The following is a 17,457-nucleotide window of genomic DNA, read 5'->3' on the forward strand; positions in this document are numbered from 1 at the left end:
TATTTCCTTTGTTTATATACAGTTATATGAAAAAGTTTGGGCACCCCTATTAATCTTAAGCTTAATGTTTTCTTAAAATTGGTGTTTTTGCAACAGCTATTTCAGTTTGATATATGTAATAACTGTTGGACACAGTAATGTTTCTGCCTTGAAATGAGGTTTATTGTACTAACAGAAAATGTGCAATCTGCATTCAAACAAAATTTGACAGGTGCATAAGTGCCTGTCTTGCTGGGTTCCTCTGCAAAGCGCATAGCAAAAGGGTTTTTCCGGGCCACAGAGAAAACTAGTAATGTCTCAGATATGTAATGTCCGGTCATACGGTTCTTCAGACTCATTGGCTTGTACTTCGGAATATGTGTTGGGTATTAGTTCATAGACTCTTTCCTCGGTGTTTTCCTGACGGTTTTCCTCAGCATTCACATTTTTCTTGCCTTTGACCACATCTAAAGCGCAGCGGTGCAGGATTATATATTGGTCCTAGGCACATATAATTACTGGCCATTAGAACAAAAGTTAAAGTGGTTTTCGTGTTTAATATAATAATCACTGTTTATCTGAAAAGTTCTAAAAATTTCTAACATACTGAGACGAGATTCCCCATCATTTTCAGTTTGTGTCTGGTCTTATACATTGTAACACATTTACAGAGAGATTAATGCTGCAGTTCATATTTTAGCTCACAAAAATTAAAGGGGTTATCCAGAACTATATTAGCTCATTACTATGGGCCTAAGAACTAACAGGCAGGTTGTTGCTAACTACCTGTCTGTTGTGCCTGACGCCAATCTCTGCAGGCACAGAGCAGTCACAGACCGCTCCTACCAATAATTCTGCAGTTTCCGCTGATGTCATGTCGACAGAGCAGTGACCTCTCTTGCAGGCTGCTCTGTTGACGGAGTGTGGCTGCCGATGTCATGCTGATTGACAGCTGGCTCTCCGCTGCTTAACTGGGAGCAGCCAGCTGTCAATCAGCATGATGACAGCAGTCATGCCCCGTTGAAAGAACAGAACAGAAGAAGAACAGCTGGTCTGTTGACGTGGAGTAGCTAAATAGCCGGCAGGAGCGGTCAGTGACTGCTCTGAGCCGACGCTGGATAAAACAGGCAGGTAGTTAGCAATTGCTTGCCTGTTAGTTTTTTAGCTCATACTAAAAAAATAATATAGTCCTGGACAACCCCTTTAAAGGCTTATTCCCCCAAAAAAGCTAGTTGTTATCTACTATCTTTTGGATATTAGATACTTTGTTGATCATTGGTGTTCCACCTCTGGGACCACCAGAGATCCTGAGATCTTGGCTCTGATCCCTGAGAACAGGGTTCTGCGGCCCCATGCCATCTGCAGCGGATGTGCACATATACAGTCTCCGCTGTTTCTGCTGCTGTTATTCATGTCTCTGGAACCTGCCTTAGGCCATATTCCCACGTTCAGTATTTGGTCAGTATTTTACATCAGTATTTGTAAACCAAAACCAGGAGTGGGTGAAAAAATGCAGAAGTGGTGACATGTTTCTATTATACTTTTCCTCTCATTGTTCCACTTCTGGTTTTGGCTTACAAATACTGATGTAAAATACTGACCAAATACTGATTGTGTGAACGTGGCCTTAAGAAACGTGCCTCTGTGATTATCAGAAGTGTACAGATTAAGTTTATGTAACATCATCTACTGTCATCAACTTGCTGCTGTTTGAAGTAAAGTTTACTTTTATTCAACGGCTTGGGTGCTGCTTGCACCTGCCTCTCTCTTATTCCCTCCCTACATCACCATCACGGGTGCGCCACTGACCATCCAGCCATGAGGGAACAGTAGTGCCAACGTGACGCCCCACACATTCACTGCCTTGTGCCCACCACTGCACTACTGCGCAAGGTGCCAGGCACCACCTCTGATGGCACCAGGGATCCGAACAATGTGTGTGTACTGGGTTCCCTTGTGCTCGGCGCATCCGCTCTAATTAAGATGGCGCTGCAGAGTTGAGGTTCAAGAGGCACAATCTCAGGATTGCTGTGTGGTCCCAGCTGTTGGATCAGCAGCGATCAGCAACTTATCTCTATCCAATGCATAAGGGATAAGATAAGCTCTTTTTTCTTTTCTTTTTTACTTTCTTTTTTTATTAAGAGGCTTTAACTTGCCTTCTATATAGTAGAAATACTGTAACATTAAAACGTACCTCTGTTTCCACCATTAGGGGTCGGTGTAAGTGAATTTTCTGAACTATTCCATATACATCTACTTTGTTCCCACATTCTTGCTGATTAATAATACAATACAGAGCTATAAAGATGCCAGATCTCACAGTACCGGTCCTAAAGGGAAATCATACTCATAAAACAAGGCAATGTACGGCAATGCAGAGATGTATAAATCTAATCTTAGAGATTACTCTCTCTTCTTGCATTAGCTACTTATGTGCCTGAACCCCTTTTGCATCGGCGCAGCGCACGCTCTGAAGATTCTCCGAAGGTGTATGCACTGAGGCCGCACACGTCTAATCGTAGCGGGCATATCGCATATGACGCGCCCCCTGGGACATATTCCTTTTTGAGGGGAATACCCGGCACCGGATCAGATGGGGGGGGGGTTGTAGTCTCCGAGCGGCTGTGACCCGGTCCCGTGCCCAGGGCGTCAAGCTCAGTGTGATCTGGCAGTTCTACAGATGTTACTAAAGTTCTTTTGTGTCGACTACGCCACCCGTTGTGATGCGGTCACTGTGGCCGCCGCTGCAGCAGGGTCCGCTGAGGCTGATGGTGGGTGCGCAGCTTGGTGGGATAACCCCCAACGGGAGGGGTATAGCCTCAGAGGGGACAGGCGCAGAGGATGGGGGTTGTGGTGGTGTAGTGCAGACGGCAGTGAAGACAGAGTCGGGTTGTGCAGTTAAGGGTGTTTACTTACTGCAGATGTTGTACTGGTCACTCCAGCTGCTAGTGACCACCCGAGCCGTGCTGCGTCCACCAGGTCCTGGATCCAGCCAACCCCCAAACAAGTCCGGAGCGTGGCCCTGAGCTCTCCCTCTGTCCTTTCTTCAGCCGTCCCCACCAGTGATCCACCTAGGTCCAGCTCCCTCGGGCCTGCTGTTGGGACACCCTTGGCCTTGGGTTCCCTGACCCTTCATGTGGTGTGCCTTCGGGGTGAATGTGGTGGGTGGCCGTGGCAGATGCTGCCCACGGCCTCCGGTCTCTGGCTGGGGATTGTTTTTACCCCCACCAGTTTGGGTTCTGGTACCCTTTTGCTGACTCCTCACCCGGTGCTCTAATTTGGGTTCTTGGGTCCCTTCAGTCTTCCCCCTCTGGGTCTTTCTCTGCTCCACTCTCTCTCTCTCCAGGGCTGCTGTTTCCTTCTCTCTGCTGATTTGTTCTCTGCATCAGACAGGCTCCTCTCCAACTGACTTGTTCTCTACAACTGACCCTGATTCTAGTTGGTGCCCACCTTATATATCCCTCTATGTGTGAGCTCAGGTGACCAGCACCCAATGAGCTCCTATCACTACCCAGACTGCTCCCCCTATCTGCCCCTACACTACATGGGATGTTCCACCCCCCTCCCACTCCAGCCAGGAACAGACTCGGTCGTACCTGCACATTTCTAAGTGGGAGTACCGTTGGTCTGTTCCTCGGAAATGGGATGTATGTAGTGCATGCAGCCTACCGAGCTCAGTCCCACACTCCATCCTTACCCGGGAGTGGAATATCACACCTCTGGGTTGAGGTGCAATACCCCTGTAGCAGCCGAATCCTCAGGGTGCTACATTCCCCCCTGGTAAATCACAGCACGTCCTCGGGCTGTAAGACATAAAACATCACCAAAACATACAAATTTTTATAAACATATAAAACATATAAAACATTATATATATATAAAACTTTTCATATAACATTCTCGTCGTCTCTTGTTTCTGGTTCCTCCTCCGGACACTGTGCAACGTGTGTCCGGGAAAAGTGCGACCGTCTCTTAGAAAAACAGGTTTTCTATAAAACCGGTAGGGGGCGCTTTAGGACGCGCAACTATTTACAGGGGAAGTTGGCCGCTCTCAGTCCTCGGCCAGGTAGAGGGAAGGGAATGGCTGCTCACAGTCCTCAGCCTGTAGGATGAAGGGGTTAACGGGTAAACAGTTCACTGGTCCCAACGGGGACTATTTTAGCAGCAACGGTTCACTGTGCCCCTACGGGCAACTATATACAGTCTCTACTCCCGTCCTCAACGACGGCTCCCTCCTGCTTTTTCTTGGTGATATGGTGTTGCTTCAGACCCGTCCGGGTCCTCTGGCTCCTCCTCCCCGTACCGCAACTCCTCCTCCGTCAAGCGGTGTACGTGGAGGGCGTAAGGTCCTTTGGCACACTTGTGCCGGGTAAAGGTGACCTCATCTCCGATGTAGAGGTCACGACCTCTGTGCCCCTCCGGCAGATGGGACTCCACGTCTCTGCGCGTGACAAAGACGTCGCCGGGGGTGTTGTTGTCTCGAATGAAGCCCCACCCGTGCTGCTGGTTAAACTTGATTACAGTCCCGGTGGTACGGGGACTGTGCGCTGCACGGGGGTCCCTCCTGGTCCGGCTCTTTTGCTCGGCGCTCCTTATTTGGGCCTGTTGTTCCCGGACCCGCCTCTCTCTCCGCTCCCTCGCGAACTCTTCGAGCTGCTGTCGGCAACACTCAGCGCGCTCTGCTGCAGCTGCCCTAGTTTCCTGAGTGAACCCCATTAGATCTTCTCCGGTGGGGTCCCACTCAAACTGTGCTTCCGCTAGCGGGGGCGAGATCCGTGCCACGGGCTTCGGAGCCGGAATCAGGGGTTCATCCAGGGGTCTTAGTTTCTGCTGCCGTTCCAGCTCATGGTATCCTTCGGGCCAGATGAAGGGCCGCCCGTCCGGCCATGTGAGCTGGCTGAACAAGTCCTCCCCCAGGTGTGGCACCCTTGGTTTTACGGGCGCGGGCGCGGTGGTGGTGGCGCCCGGGTTGCCCAGGCCTTGCGGCCAGGCCTGGGGCACCTGGAAGGTGAAGGGCACCGTTAGGACGGCGGCACCCTGGGCTACCTGGCCTTGCGGCCAGGCCGGAGGCTCCGCGGAGGTAGGGGGCGCTGTTGGTGATGCGGCGCCCGGGGGTACTAGGCCTTGCGACCAGGCTGGTGGTATTTCCTGCTTTGTCACGCTCCGGGTCGAGGCGCGTGACGTCACAGGGGTCGCTGCGGCGGCTTCCGGTCGGGGCCTAGTCCATAGCGGTGACATGGCGGCCACGGGCACAGCAGGGGGGCTTTCGGGCTCTGCGACGGGGAGCTGGGGCAGGTAAGCGGTGTCACGGCTTGGGGTATAGGCGTCCCCTTTACCTGCCTCCATGCGTTCGGCTCCCTTCTCGGCGCCGTCTCCGGCCTTTGGTCCTCCCGCGCCATCCTCAGAGGCGGTCTGCTTCCTCTTCCAGGGTAGCGTGCTCCGTTGACTGGTCTCAGCTTGCTGGGCCATCTCCCGGCTCCATTCCGCCAGTATCTCACGCTGTACCCGGGCCATCCTCCTTGCGAGGCCCTCCAAGGCAGTTTGTGCACACTCCCGGTCTCGGGGGAGCTGCGCTAAGATCTCCGCTAGACCTAGCGGGGTTGTGGACTCTAGCAGGCTCCTGACCATCGGGTCGGTGCTGCTCTGCTCTTCTTCCGGCAGGCTCCTGGCCAGCGGGCCGGTGCTGCTCTGCCCTCCTTCCTCGGTCTCTAGCAGACTCCTGGCCAGCGGGCCGGTGCTGTTCTGCTTTCTCTCCATCTCCGGGTGAGCTCCTCCGCTACTCCTCGTTAGACCTCTTGCCTCCGGGTCCGCTCGCTCCAGACTGCTCCAGGCGGCACCCATCTTTGTTCTTTTCTTTCGTCTCCTCCCACTTCGAGGGCGGTCCCGGGGCAACTCGGTGACTGTCAGTTCCAGGGGTAGTTCTTTCACGCTGACAGACACCTCCAGCATCACAGTCTCTGTTGGTGGGGGCGGTTTCCACTTTTGGCGCCATTTTCTGTCCTGGCCCACGATGGGAGGCGGCCTCCTGCCCTCCTTTGGCACGCCCATAATGGCGTCCGCTGCTCTTCCAAGGCGGGAAATCTTCGGATTTGGCGGGAAGCGTCGCCCAGTGGCGGGAAACTCTGCAGATGGCGGGAACAAGCTGGAAATGGCGGACCATCGGCGGGAAACGACTGGTGATGGAGTCCGATGGCGTGGACCCTCCGGAACCGGCAGGAGACTTCTTTCTGAGGTAAACTTGCACTTTTCTTCAGGCACGCAGTACCCGGGTGTTGCGGGCACGTAATCCTGCCGACTACGCCAAAGTTGACGCGCCCCCTGGGACATATTCCTTTTTGAGGGGAATACCCGGCACCGGATCAGATGGGGGGGGGGTTGTAGTCTCCGAGCGGCTGTGACCCGGTCCCGTGCCCAGGGCGTCAAGCTCAGTGTGATCTGGCAGTTCTACAGATGTTACTAAAGTTCTTTTGTGTCGACTACGCCACCCGTTGTGATGCGGTCACTGTGGCCGCCGCTGCAGCAGGGTCCGCTGAGGCTGATGGTGGGTGCGCAGCTTGGTGGGATAACCCCCAACGGGAGGGGTATAGCCTCAGAGGGGACAGGCGCAGAGGATGGGGGTTGTGGTGGTGTAGTGCAGACGGCAGTGAAGACAGAGTCGGGTTGTGCAGTTAAGGGTGTTTACTTACTGCAGATGTTGTACTGGTCACTCCAGCTGCTAGTGACCACCCGAGCCGTGCTGCGTCCACCAGGTCCTGGATCCAGCCAACCCCCAAACAAGTCCGGAGCGTGGCCCTGAGCTCATTGGGGTCACATGACCGCTCAGTCTCGCTGGCGACAATGGAGAATGCTCACAGCATCCGTTGCGTGCATAGACAGATCGTAATGGGGCAATCAGGGCTACTGCCTGGATACATAACATTTTTTGATCACTTTCAGTATCAGGCTGGGATCTCATGCTTGTGTTTTACGCTGAGCACTTATATCGGACTTTCAATTTTAGTTCCCAAAAACGCAATTCATATAAAAGCCCCAACGGAATCACTCACCATCATGAGGCAGATGGAGATATTTTGGACTCCATTTGGAGTCTGTTCCGGTGGTATCCATCTTTTCCGGCGTGCGCAAAACGGTGGTCGACCACACTTCTGCGCTAAAAAGATGCCTAAAATAACGTGACACCACCTGAACAGAAACCAATGTCCAAAGTGACTCCATCTGCCTCAATATATTGTGTAGTTCCATCAGGGGTTTTGTCTGAATCGCGTTTTTTGGGATTTACATGGAAACACCGACATACAGTGGTGGCCAAAAGTATTGGCACCCCTGCAATTCTGTCAGATAATACTCAGTTTCTTCCTGAAAATGATTGCAATCACAAATCAAATTCTTTGGTATTATTATCTTCATTTAATTTGCTTGCAAGGAAAAAACACAAAAGAGAATGAAGCAAAAATCAAATCATTGATCATTTCACACAAAACTCCAAAAATGGGCCAGACAAAAGTATTGGCACCCTCAGCCTAATACTTGGTTGCACAACCTTTAGCCAAAATAACTGCGAACAACCGCTTCCGGTAACCATCAATGAGTTTCTTACAATGCTCTGCAGGAATTGTAGACCATTCTTCTTTGGCAAACTGCTCCAGGTCCCTGATATTTGAAGGGTGCCTTCTCCAAATTGCCATTTTGAGATCTCTCCACAGGTGTTCTATGGGATTCAGGTCTAGACTCATTGCTGGCCACCTTAGAAGTCTCCAGTGCTTTCTCTCAAACCATTTTATAGTGCTTTTGAAAGTGTGTTTTGGGTCATTGTCCTGCTGGAAGACCCATGACCTCTGAGGGAGACCCAGCTTTCTCACACTGGGCCCTACATCATGCTGCAAAATTTGTTGGTAGTCTTCAGACTTCATAATACCATGCACACGGTCATGCAGTCCAGTGCCAGAGGCAGCAAAGCAACCCCAAAACATCAGGGAACCTCCGACATGTTTGACTGTAGGGACCGTGTTCTTTTCTTTGAATGCCTCTTTTTTTTCCTGTACACTCTATGTTGATGCTATTTCCGAAAAAGCTCTACTTTTGTCTCATCTGACCAGAGAACATTCTTCCAAAACGTTTTAGGCTTTCTCAGGTAAGTTTTGGCAAACTCCAGCCTGGCTTTTTTATGTCTCGGGGTAAGAAGTGGGGTCTTCCTGGGTATCCTACCATATAGTCCCTTTTCATTCAGACGTTGACGGATAGTATGGGTTGACACTGTTGTACCCTTGGACTGCAGGGCAGCTTGAACTTGTTTGGATGTTAGTCGAGGTTCTTTATCCACCATCCGCACAATCTTGCGTTGAAATCTCTCGTCAATTTTTCTTTTCTGTCCACATCTAGGGAGGTTAGCCACAGTGCCATGGGCTTTAAACTTCTTGATGACACTACGCACGGAAGACACAGGAACATTCAGGTCTTTGGAGATGGACTTGTAGCCTTGAGATTGCTCATGCTTCCTCACAAATTGGTTTCTCATGTCCTCAGACAGTTCTTTGGTCTTCTTTCTTTTCTCCATGCTCAATGTGGTACACACAAGGACACAGGACAGAGGTTGAGTCAACTTTAATCCATGTTAACTGGCTGCAAGTGTGATTTAGTTATTGCCAACACCTGTTAGGTGCCACAGGTAAGTTACAGGTGCTGTTAATTACACGAATTAGAGAAGCATCACATGATTTTTCAAACAGTGCCAATACTTTTGTCCACCCCCTTTTTTAGGTTTGGTGTGGAATTGTATCCAATTTGGCTTTAGGACAATTCTTTTCGTGTTTTTTCATTGAAGACAAATTAAATGAAGATAATAATACCAAAGAATTTGTGATTGCAATCATTTTCAGGAAGAAACTGAGTATTATCTGACAGAATTGCAGGGGCGCCAATACTTTTGGCCACCACTGTAAGAGCTCAGCGGAGAGCACAGAATAAAAGTGAACCTAGCCTTAATGCAATTTTTTTAGGCAAAATAAATAAATAAACAACAATACAAGAATAGTTATTTTTATAACGTTTTTCAGGCGGTATTGGTAATAAGAAGGCTTTATTCTTTGAGTTGATATAATTACAGCGATACCAAATTTATATATATTTGTTATGTTTTGCTAGTATCAGAATCTAACAATGCTTTTTTATTTAAAAAATCATTTTTTTATCACCATACTTCGAGAGCTGAAACTTTTTTATTTTTTTCCGAACAGTGGCATGTGAGAGCTTATTTTTGCGGGATGAGTTGAAAATTTTTTTAGTACTATTTTGGTGTAAATAACATTTTTTGATTGCTTTTTATTCAGATTTTGTTAGATGCAGAATGAACTAAAACCAGCAATTCAGTTATTGCTTTTATTTTTTTGCATGGTTGACTGTATGGTAAAAGTTATAAACAGATTTATTTATTGGGTCAGTACATTTCTAGAGATACCAGATTTATATAGTTTTTTAATGCTTTGTCACTTTTGCACACTAAGAACAATATTTTCCAAGGTTAATTAGCCTCAATCAATTAAAAAACTGGTCGGGGACAATGTTGCAGGATATCATGTCTCCCGAGGGATTTTCGTCTGGTGGGGGACGCTATACTTTTATTCCTCAGCACTATGAAAAAGTGGCGCTGAGGAATAAGGCCCATTCACAGACGCCGTGAAAAGGCCTATCGGAGGTCGTTAAGGGAATAATGAACGGTTTCAGAGCTGGCACCCTCTGCATAGGAGCAAGCATTGCAACTATATTTGAAACTTCCCTCCCTGCCTGTGTCAGCGCTGATATCCCCTTCATAGGAGCCACTTACACAGTGTGATGGCAGCAGGAGAAAGAAAAGGCTTAATATGCAAGTGCTGGAATCGCTTCCAGTACTTGCGCAGTAGAAACAGAGTAGATGGAGGAGGGCCTGCTGGAGACTGGGCGTAATGTCAGTTGTGACATAACGACTAGACTCCAGACAGGAAAACACTGGTCGGGGTGTGACCAGTTCCTACAGAATCAATAGTGAGGTTGGTCACATGCAGACATTTGGTATCTAGGTAAAGGTGCAGAATGCTGACAGTGAGCATATTAAAAACTGTCAGTAATCTGCAGCCTCGGTCCAAATATAAAATATACAGAAAGCCCAGATAACCTCTTTAAGTTACAGACGTTCTAAAAACATATCACACCAGTTTGCTCTTCTTATTTCTGTAGCTTCTCATATTTGGTTTTTATAAAGGATTGAATGCACTGTCTTACAGTATGTCTGAAGACGACTTATGCAGATAACATTCTTCTCTACGTTTATTGAAGTAGAGAAATGAAATGTTTTCTTGTTCATTCTTCCTACCTGCAATGGACCAGAGTGGGCCAATTGGAAGAATCTTCTTTCTTGTATTTCCGGACTTCATACACAAACTGTATTAGTGCTTCTCTGTTGTCCATCTCACCACTCTCATGCCATTCAGTAAAATGGAACTGTCGTATCTGATGACACTTTTTGTTCTTTACCTGAGATAGAAAAATGGAGAGTATATTTTATATTACAGAACATACTGTACAATCTAGTAATACTCACTACCACTATATGAGGATGTTGTGCACTTACATTTGATAACACAATGTCTCTGATAGTCCAGCCACCGTCATTGTTTTCAGAAATGGTTGCTGCTAAGATGTTTCCACATTTTTTGGCTTCTGTTTTCGGCCAGTATTCCTCACCTTGTCCCTAGAATAAATACAAGTCAGAGCATGTCTTGTGAACTTAAAGGCTGTGTCCAAGTTTGTAAATATTTTTTAAGTGATCTAATTTAAAAAAATTAAAAATTAAGTAACCTTCCAAATAGTCTTAAAAATTCTGTGGTTTTGTGTGTTCAGCCACTGTGTAGATCTATGGCCTTGATTCATCAGTGAGTTACGCCAGAATTCTGAAGTAAAAACACTTTTGAAAAGTGGCAAAAATTTTGCACAACGCAAAAATATTGCGACTTTTGGCCAGCTCTGCCAAAGTGGGCAGAGTTGGGGAGTAATTGGGAGGGAGGTGGCAATGCCCACCCAACAAATTCATTAAATTTGGCAGCGTACCTTAATCCAAAAATGTTACCCCAGTCTCCAATATTTCTAGCAAATTGCATGGAGACGCACTGCAAACCACTGATATGATGCAACGATTTCATTAAGTGTCGTGAACCTCTTAATGAATTCAGCACATGCTATTCCTGCATGTGTCTGCATGGTAAAAGACAACATTTGTTTAGTCTGCAGTCAAACTCATTTCTGCTCCTACTTTTTCAAAATTTTATTTGGTATATCAGAAAGAAAAAAATGACAAAAGTGACTATGACTGCAGGACCAGACTGCACGGGGTTTGTTTGTAGCCAGGTAGATTTTTTATGAAATCTTTCTCTATTTTTTCATTTTACATACATTTGAGCAAAATGTGATTAAGATAAAGAAAGATACTTATAAAGTTATTCATAACCTTACATATAACCGGTAGATTTAAGTGGCCGAGACACTAAGGAGGTCTGGTCTTGGGAAAATGGCACAATTGACAGTGAGTGTGCAGGAGGTGCACAACTAAGCTGTGAACCACGGTAATCAAGGAGTCTAATCAAAGATACTTTATGTGAGCTGCAGCAGCCACCTTTGGGCTTCTAGTACTGACCTTACTATATATAGCATGCAACTAAAATAGTATAGCAAAAAACATAACTCCACAGATTCATAGTGACTATATTACAGTACCTGGAAATTTTCTGTGCTATGAGACAGCATTACAATAGTGGTAATGCGCTGCTCCCAAATCATGTACCAGAAGTCATCGATGGTCCCGGGCAATGGGTGCTGAGCAGCAATAAATAATGTCTCAGATCTGTGCCCCTAAAGAAGGAACAAAGTAAAAAAGTGTTAAAGGGTTCTTCTCATAAAAGCAAGTGATCACCTTACTGATAGACTCCGGCAATCCCACAGACAAAGAAGGAAGGGGTGGTGTGATGGTGCAACCATCGCTCCATTCAGTTTGGGCACTGCAGAGCTGCCTTCAGAATCTCAGCGACAACTTGCTTTAGTTTTGAAAATGCCATCAAACATGGAGATTATATAAAATGTTATAATTTGCTCTTTGAAATGTTATTTTTGCTCTACACAGTTGCCTATGTATGTATCTATTGGAGGTACAGAGGAAACTGTTATATTGGAGCCCTGATGCCTTAGGGAATCAATGATCCCTCTGACACATCAAAGATACCAGTATTATACTTGACACATTATGCATTAGTGATCAAAAACCTTAAAGTCACTTTGTGACTGCAGGCTTGGGAATCCTCACATCACATACATTGCACGCTGTGAGGATTCTCCGGTGTCGGTGGCGAGACCATGCGGTCATGTGACCGCAAGTATGCAATATACATACTCCCAGCCACATTCCGACTAGACAAATTGAGCGTGACCACACACACACGTCTAGTCAAAATGTGGCTGGGAATATGCACATCGCATACTTGCGGTCACATGACTGCTCAGTCTCACCGCCGGCACCGGAGAATCCTCATAGCTCACAATGTGCACGGTGTAAGGATTCACAAGTCTGCAGTCACATAGAGTGACTGCAGACTTATGTGACAAGCCTGGACATCCCCTTTAAATGAACTTTGCGATCATTATTTGCCATCACAGCCTCCTGCATTACTCGCTATATAACATGTTAATATATAAAGAAAACTAGGCTATTATCTATTAAATTGCTAAATATTAAAAGCGTCTCTATCATCCATTCTCAGAAATGATATGGAAATTACTCACAGGAATATAACTGGCATTAATATAACCATCAGAGGAGTTTTCAACAGTCGAGAACTTTACTCGTGATTTATCATCTGCAATAAATATATTAAAAAATAAAAAGACTGAATAATATATAATATAATAAAGTACCAATATTAAAATATTTAATCAATATGAATACCATTAAAATAATAATAGCTATAACAAATTATAATATTAAAACACAAAAAGACACAGTAAAACAAACGTATAAAAACACTCTGTTGTAAAAAAGTAACAGTAAACAGCAAGTGCTAGTAAAAAGGTGATAAAAAACAGGGTATTTAGTTGACACAGAAAAATCTTTAAATGAGAAGGTGTGTCCAAACTTTTGGTCTGTACTTTATATGTATATATATATATATATATATATATATATATATATAATGTGTGTATATACTGTATATACATATATATATGTATATATATATATATATATACACACAGTATATATATATAGAAAATGTATTACTATTGTTGTTATTATTTATTGTATATACAGTACAGACCAAAAGTTTGGACACACCTTCTCATTTAAAGATTTTTCAGTATTTTCATGACTATGAAAATTGTACATTCACACTGAAGGCATCAAACTATGAATTAACACATGTGGAATTATATACTTAACAAAAAAGTGTGAAACAACTGAAAATATGTCTTATATTCTAGGTTCTTCAAAGTAGCCACCTTTTGCTTTGATGACTGCTTTGCACACTCTTGGCATTCTCTTGATGAGTTTCAAGAGGTAGTCACCGGAAATGGTTTTCACTTCACAGGTGTGTCCTGTCAGGTTTAGTAAGAGGGATTTCTTGCCTTATAAATGGGGTTGGGACCATCAGTTGTGTTGTGCAGAAGTCAGGTGGATACACAGCTGATAGTCCTATTGAATAGACTGCTAGAATTTGTATTGTGGCAAGAAAAAAGCAGCTAAGTAAAGAAAAATGAGTGGCCATCATTACTTTAAGAAATGAAGGTCAGTCAGTCCGAAAAATTGGGCAAACTTTGAAAGTGTCCCCAAGTGCAGTTGCAAAAACCATCAAGCGCTACAAAGAAACTGGCTCACATGAGGACCGCCCCAGGAAAGGAAGACCAAGAGTCACCTCTGCTTCTGAGGATAAGTTTATCCGATTCACCAGCCTCAGAAATCGCAGGTTAACAGCAGCTCAGATTAGAGACCAGGTCAATGCCACACAGAGTTCTAGCAGCAGACACATCTCTACAACGACTGTTAAGAGGAGACTTTGTGTAGCAGGCGTTCATGGTAAAATAGCTGCTAGGAAACCCCTGCTAAGGACATGCAACAAGCAGAAGAGACTTGTTTGGGCTAAAGAACACAAGGAATGGACATTAGACCAATGGAAATCTGTGCTTTGGTCTGATGAGTCCAAATTTGAGATCTTTGGTTCCAACCACCGTGTCTTTGTGCAATGCAGAAAAGGTGAATGGATGGACTCTACATGCTTGGTTCCCACCGTGAAGCATGGAGGAGGAGGTGTGATGGTGTGGGGGAGCTTAGCTGGTGACACTGTTGGGGATTTATTCAAAATTGAAGGCATACTGAACCAGCATGGCTACCACAGCATCTTGCAGCAGCATGCTATTCCATCCGGTTTGCGTTTAGTTGGACCATCATTATTTTTCAACAGGACAATGACCCCAAACACACCTCCAGGCTGTGTAAGGGCTATTTGACCAAGAAGGAGAGTGATGGGGTGCTACGCCAGATGACCTGGCCTCCACAGTCACCAGACCTGAACCCAATCGAGATGGTTTGGGGTGAGCTGGACCGCAGAGTGAAGGCAAAAGGGCCAACAAGTGCTAAGCATCTCTGGGAACTCCTTCAAGATTGTTGGAAGACCATTTCCAGTGACTACCTCTTGAAGCTCATCAAGAGAATGCCAAGAGTGTGCAAAGCAGTCATCAAAGCAAAAGGTGGCTACTTTGAAGAACCTAGAATATAAGACATATTTTCAGTAGTTTCACACTTTTTTGTTAAGTATATAATTCCACATGTGTTAATTCATAGTTTTGATGCCTTCAGTGTGAATGTACAATTTTCATAGTCAAGAAAATACAGAAAAATCTTTAAATGAGAAGGTGTGTCCAAACTTTTGGTCTGTACTGTATATATATATATATATATATATATATATATATATATATATATATATATATATATAAATAATTTATTTATTTATTTTTTTAGGCCTAAGGTTATCTGGATTATCTGGTCAGCACTTCTGATTGTCTTACAGCGCCAATTCATGTTATCATAGTTCCTATGGGTTTGAAAACTAATTCCAGAAGGGGAACCAGTAAGGCAATTTAACCATATATTTGTAAATATGATAATGGTGATAACTCACATGGGTAGGTTGCATCTTGACGGTTCTTCTCTGCATTACTGGGATGAAGAGCCACAGACCTTGGTTGTGAGAGACCCACAGACTGCAGTCTCTAAAGAATAAGAACATAGCAAGCCACAAATTGTATATTAAAAAAAAAATCTAAATTAGCAAAAATTTACAGCAGCAAAAGGATTAGTTCTAGCAAATGCCTGTCCAGTAGCCCATAAAGATACGTAGATGTCACAGAAGTAGGTTGCCAGTTTAGACATCACCTTTATGAGCCAGAATGTTGATTTTAAGATGTTTATGCATTACTGAGATGGATGTCGGCTGACAGACCCTCATAAGACAGGCGCAGGACTGCACAGGTTTTAGGTAATGAGGAGGATAAGGTTATCTGTGAGTGGTAATATTCACACCATCATATAGACAGCTTGGGAGAGCAGTGTTGGGTTAGCAGTTGTTTACATATCTATGATAAAATATTGCAGAGTCAGAGTAGAAAAAACGTGTAACTGTAACCTCAGCTTAAAGGGAATCTGTCAACAGCTTTTTACTACTTCATCTGAGAGCAGTATAATGTAGGCAAAGAAAAGCTGAATCCAATGATGTATCACTTAATTTACTGGGTGCAGTAGTTCTGACACATTCAGAGCTTTTAGATTTAGAATGAAGCAGAGCTGAGAAAGCTGCCCCCGCCCACACCACATCTAACCCCGCCCACACCAGGCTCCCTGTGTACAAAGTCCTTAGACAGTGAGGTGCTTAGTTGCTGGACTAGTCCAGCAATGTTAATCTCTTAGTTATAAATCCTTCACAGTTAGTAAATAACAGCACACACTTTGACAAGTGACACATCCCTTAATTCTGTGTTTCAGCCTCTATCCTGCTAACAGATTCCCTTTAATATATATGTAGAGAGCCTTCTTTAATTACGTACATCAAACTCCACAATGAAGCCTTTGTTGTTATTTGCTTGCAGTTTTTCAAACAAAGATTCATAGCTTTCATTCTTAGTAGAATGTTTTCTAAAAAAAAAAAACAATAAAGAATATAAATTATTTCTCAAATAAGTCAGTTTTTCAATTACAAACAACTTAAAGGGGTTGTAAAGTGAAAACAAGGATATGTGATAATTTACTGATCATAAGGTCCGCTCTGCCCTACGCCGAACGGCAGAATGGAGGAATTTCATCCCCTTTCCCAAATGGAGGGGTAGGTTGGATGCCCGACTGTAGCTCCATTTATTCTCTCTGTGACTGCCAGAATAAGCTGAGCACAGTGCTTGGCGGCCCCATAGGGAAAGAATGAAGCAGCAGTCGAGCGTACACCGTATTATACATCTCCATTCTAACAAGGATAAAAATTCCCCATTCTGCTGATCGGTGCAGGTCCCAGCGGTTGAGCTCCTACCGATCAATAAGTTATTGCCTATTCCATAAATAACTTGTTTTCACCGGACAATGCCTTTAATGTTCTCATATTGTATATAGTAGGTTATGTACATACTTTATCGATACACAACCTGCTGTTCGCATGTTTTTTCTACGTCTTGCTACTTCTCTGCTGTCAGGAACCAGATATTTTGCTCTTATGGTTCTGAAAACAGCTGCATCTTTCTAATGGCTAGAATGGAGTGTGGTGATAATAGGGCAAAACTGTTCTTCCGGCAATGATCATAGATATTGGTGTAGGTTTTGAAAGGTTTGTGTGTGCTCCCTCTGGTGACTGCCCACATATATCTTTCATGTCATAGAGAAGCCATGTGCATGGTTTTAAACAGTCACAAATTTGCCAGAGATGTCCTGAATTTTTAGAATTAAGTTTTGCAACTCTGGGCATGTTCAGGCCAGAAAAGTTTTGAGGTTTATATAAACCCTGACCAAAATCTTGTGTTCCTACCTGGTTTTGATAATTACAAAGCAGCATTGGGGCGAACTTTTAATATCCCTATTTACCAACAGAGATGTTAGAAAATATACGGTGTGCAGCACAGAAGCAAGGACAGTTATGTGCTAATATTGCGCTATAATCACTAATAAGGACACTTTGGGGCAGTTATTAATTCAGTCACTAGCTGGCAATAATGGGAGGCATTGTTTGGCTGAAACTGCTTTGGGGGCAGCTGAGGGGCTGAATCTATTTTTTGTAATCTAAAGAAGCAATTTAGGAAAAGCTGCCACTGTGCTATTGTGGCACCCCAGGGGTCTGGTTACCACAGTAATAGCAATATTACGTCTGAGAGCAGGTGGGAGGTCTCCTGGTCAGGAACCCTAAGCATGCAACACTTCCTGCCCAGTCCTGG

The 17,457-nt window shown here is 44.8% G+C and overlaps 1 protein-coding gene across 1 annotated transcript; it reads right to left on the bottom strand.

Annotated features, from left to right (window-relative positions):
* Positions 1-239: 239 nt before the first annotated feature.
* On the bottom strand, positions 240-16,501 carry LOC141173602 (receptor-type tyrosine-protein phosphatase eta-like). The gene is made up of 9 exons (XM_073657901.1): positions 16,494-16,501; positions 16,093-16,180; positions 15,171-15,261; positions 12,781-12,854; positions 11,722-11,856; positions 10,583-10,702; positions 10,325-10,485; positions 2,174-2,309; positions 240-480 (listed from the first exon to the last, which is right to left on the bottom strand). Exons 1-9 carry the CDS (start codon positions 16,499-16,501, stop codon positions 298-300), a joined length of 996 nt encoding a protein of 331 aa, XP_073514002.1. The 3' UTR covers positions 240-297.
* Positions 16,502-17,457: the final 956 nt, after the last annotated feature.

Source organism: Phyllobates terribilis, unplaced genomic scaffold (assembly GCF_046119375.1).
Source record: "Phyllobates terribilis strain yellow unplaced genomic scaffold, ASM4611937v1 Scaffold_13__5_contigs__length_258822181, whole genome shotgun sequence".
NCBI lineage: Eukaryota > Metazoa > Chordata > Amphibia > Anura > Dendrobatidae > Phyllobates > Phyllobates terribilis.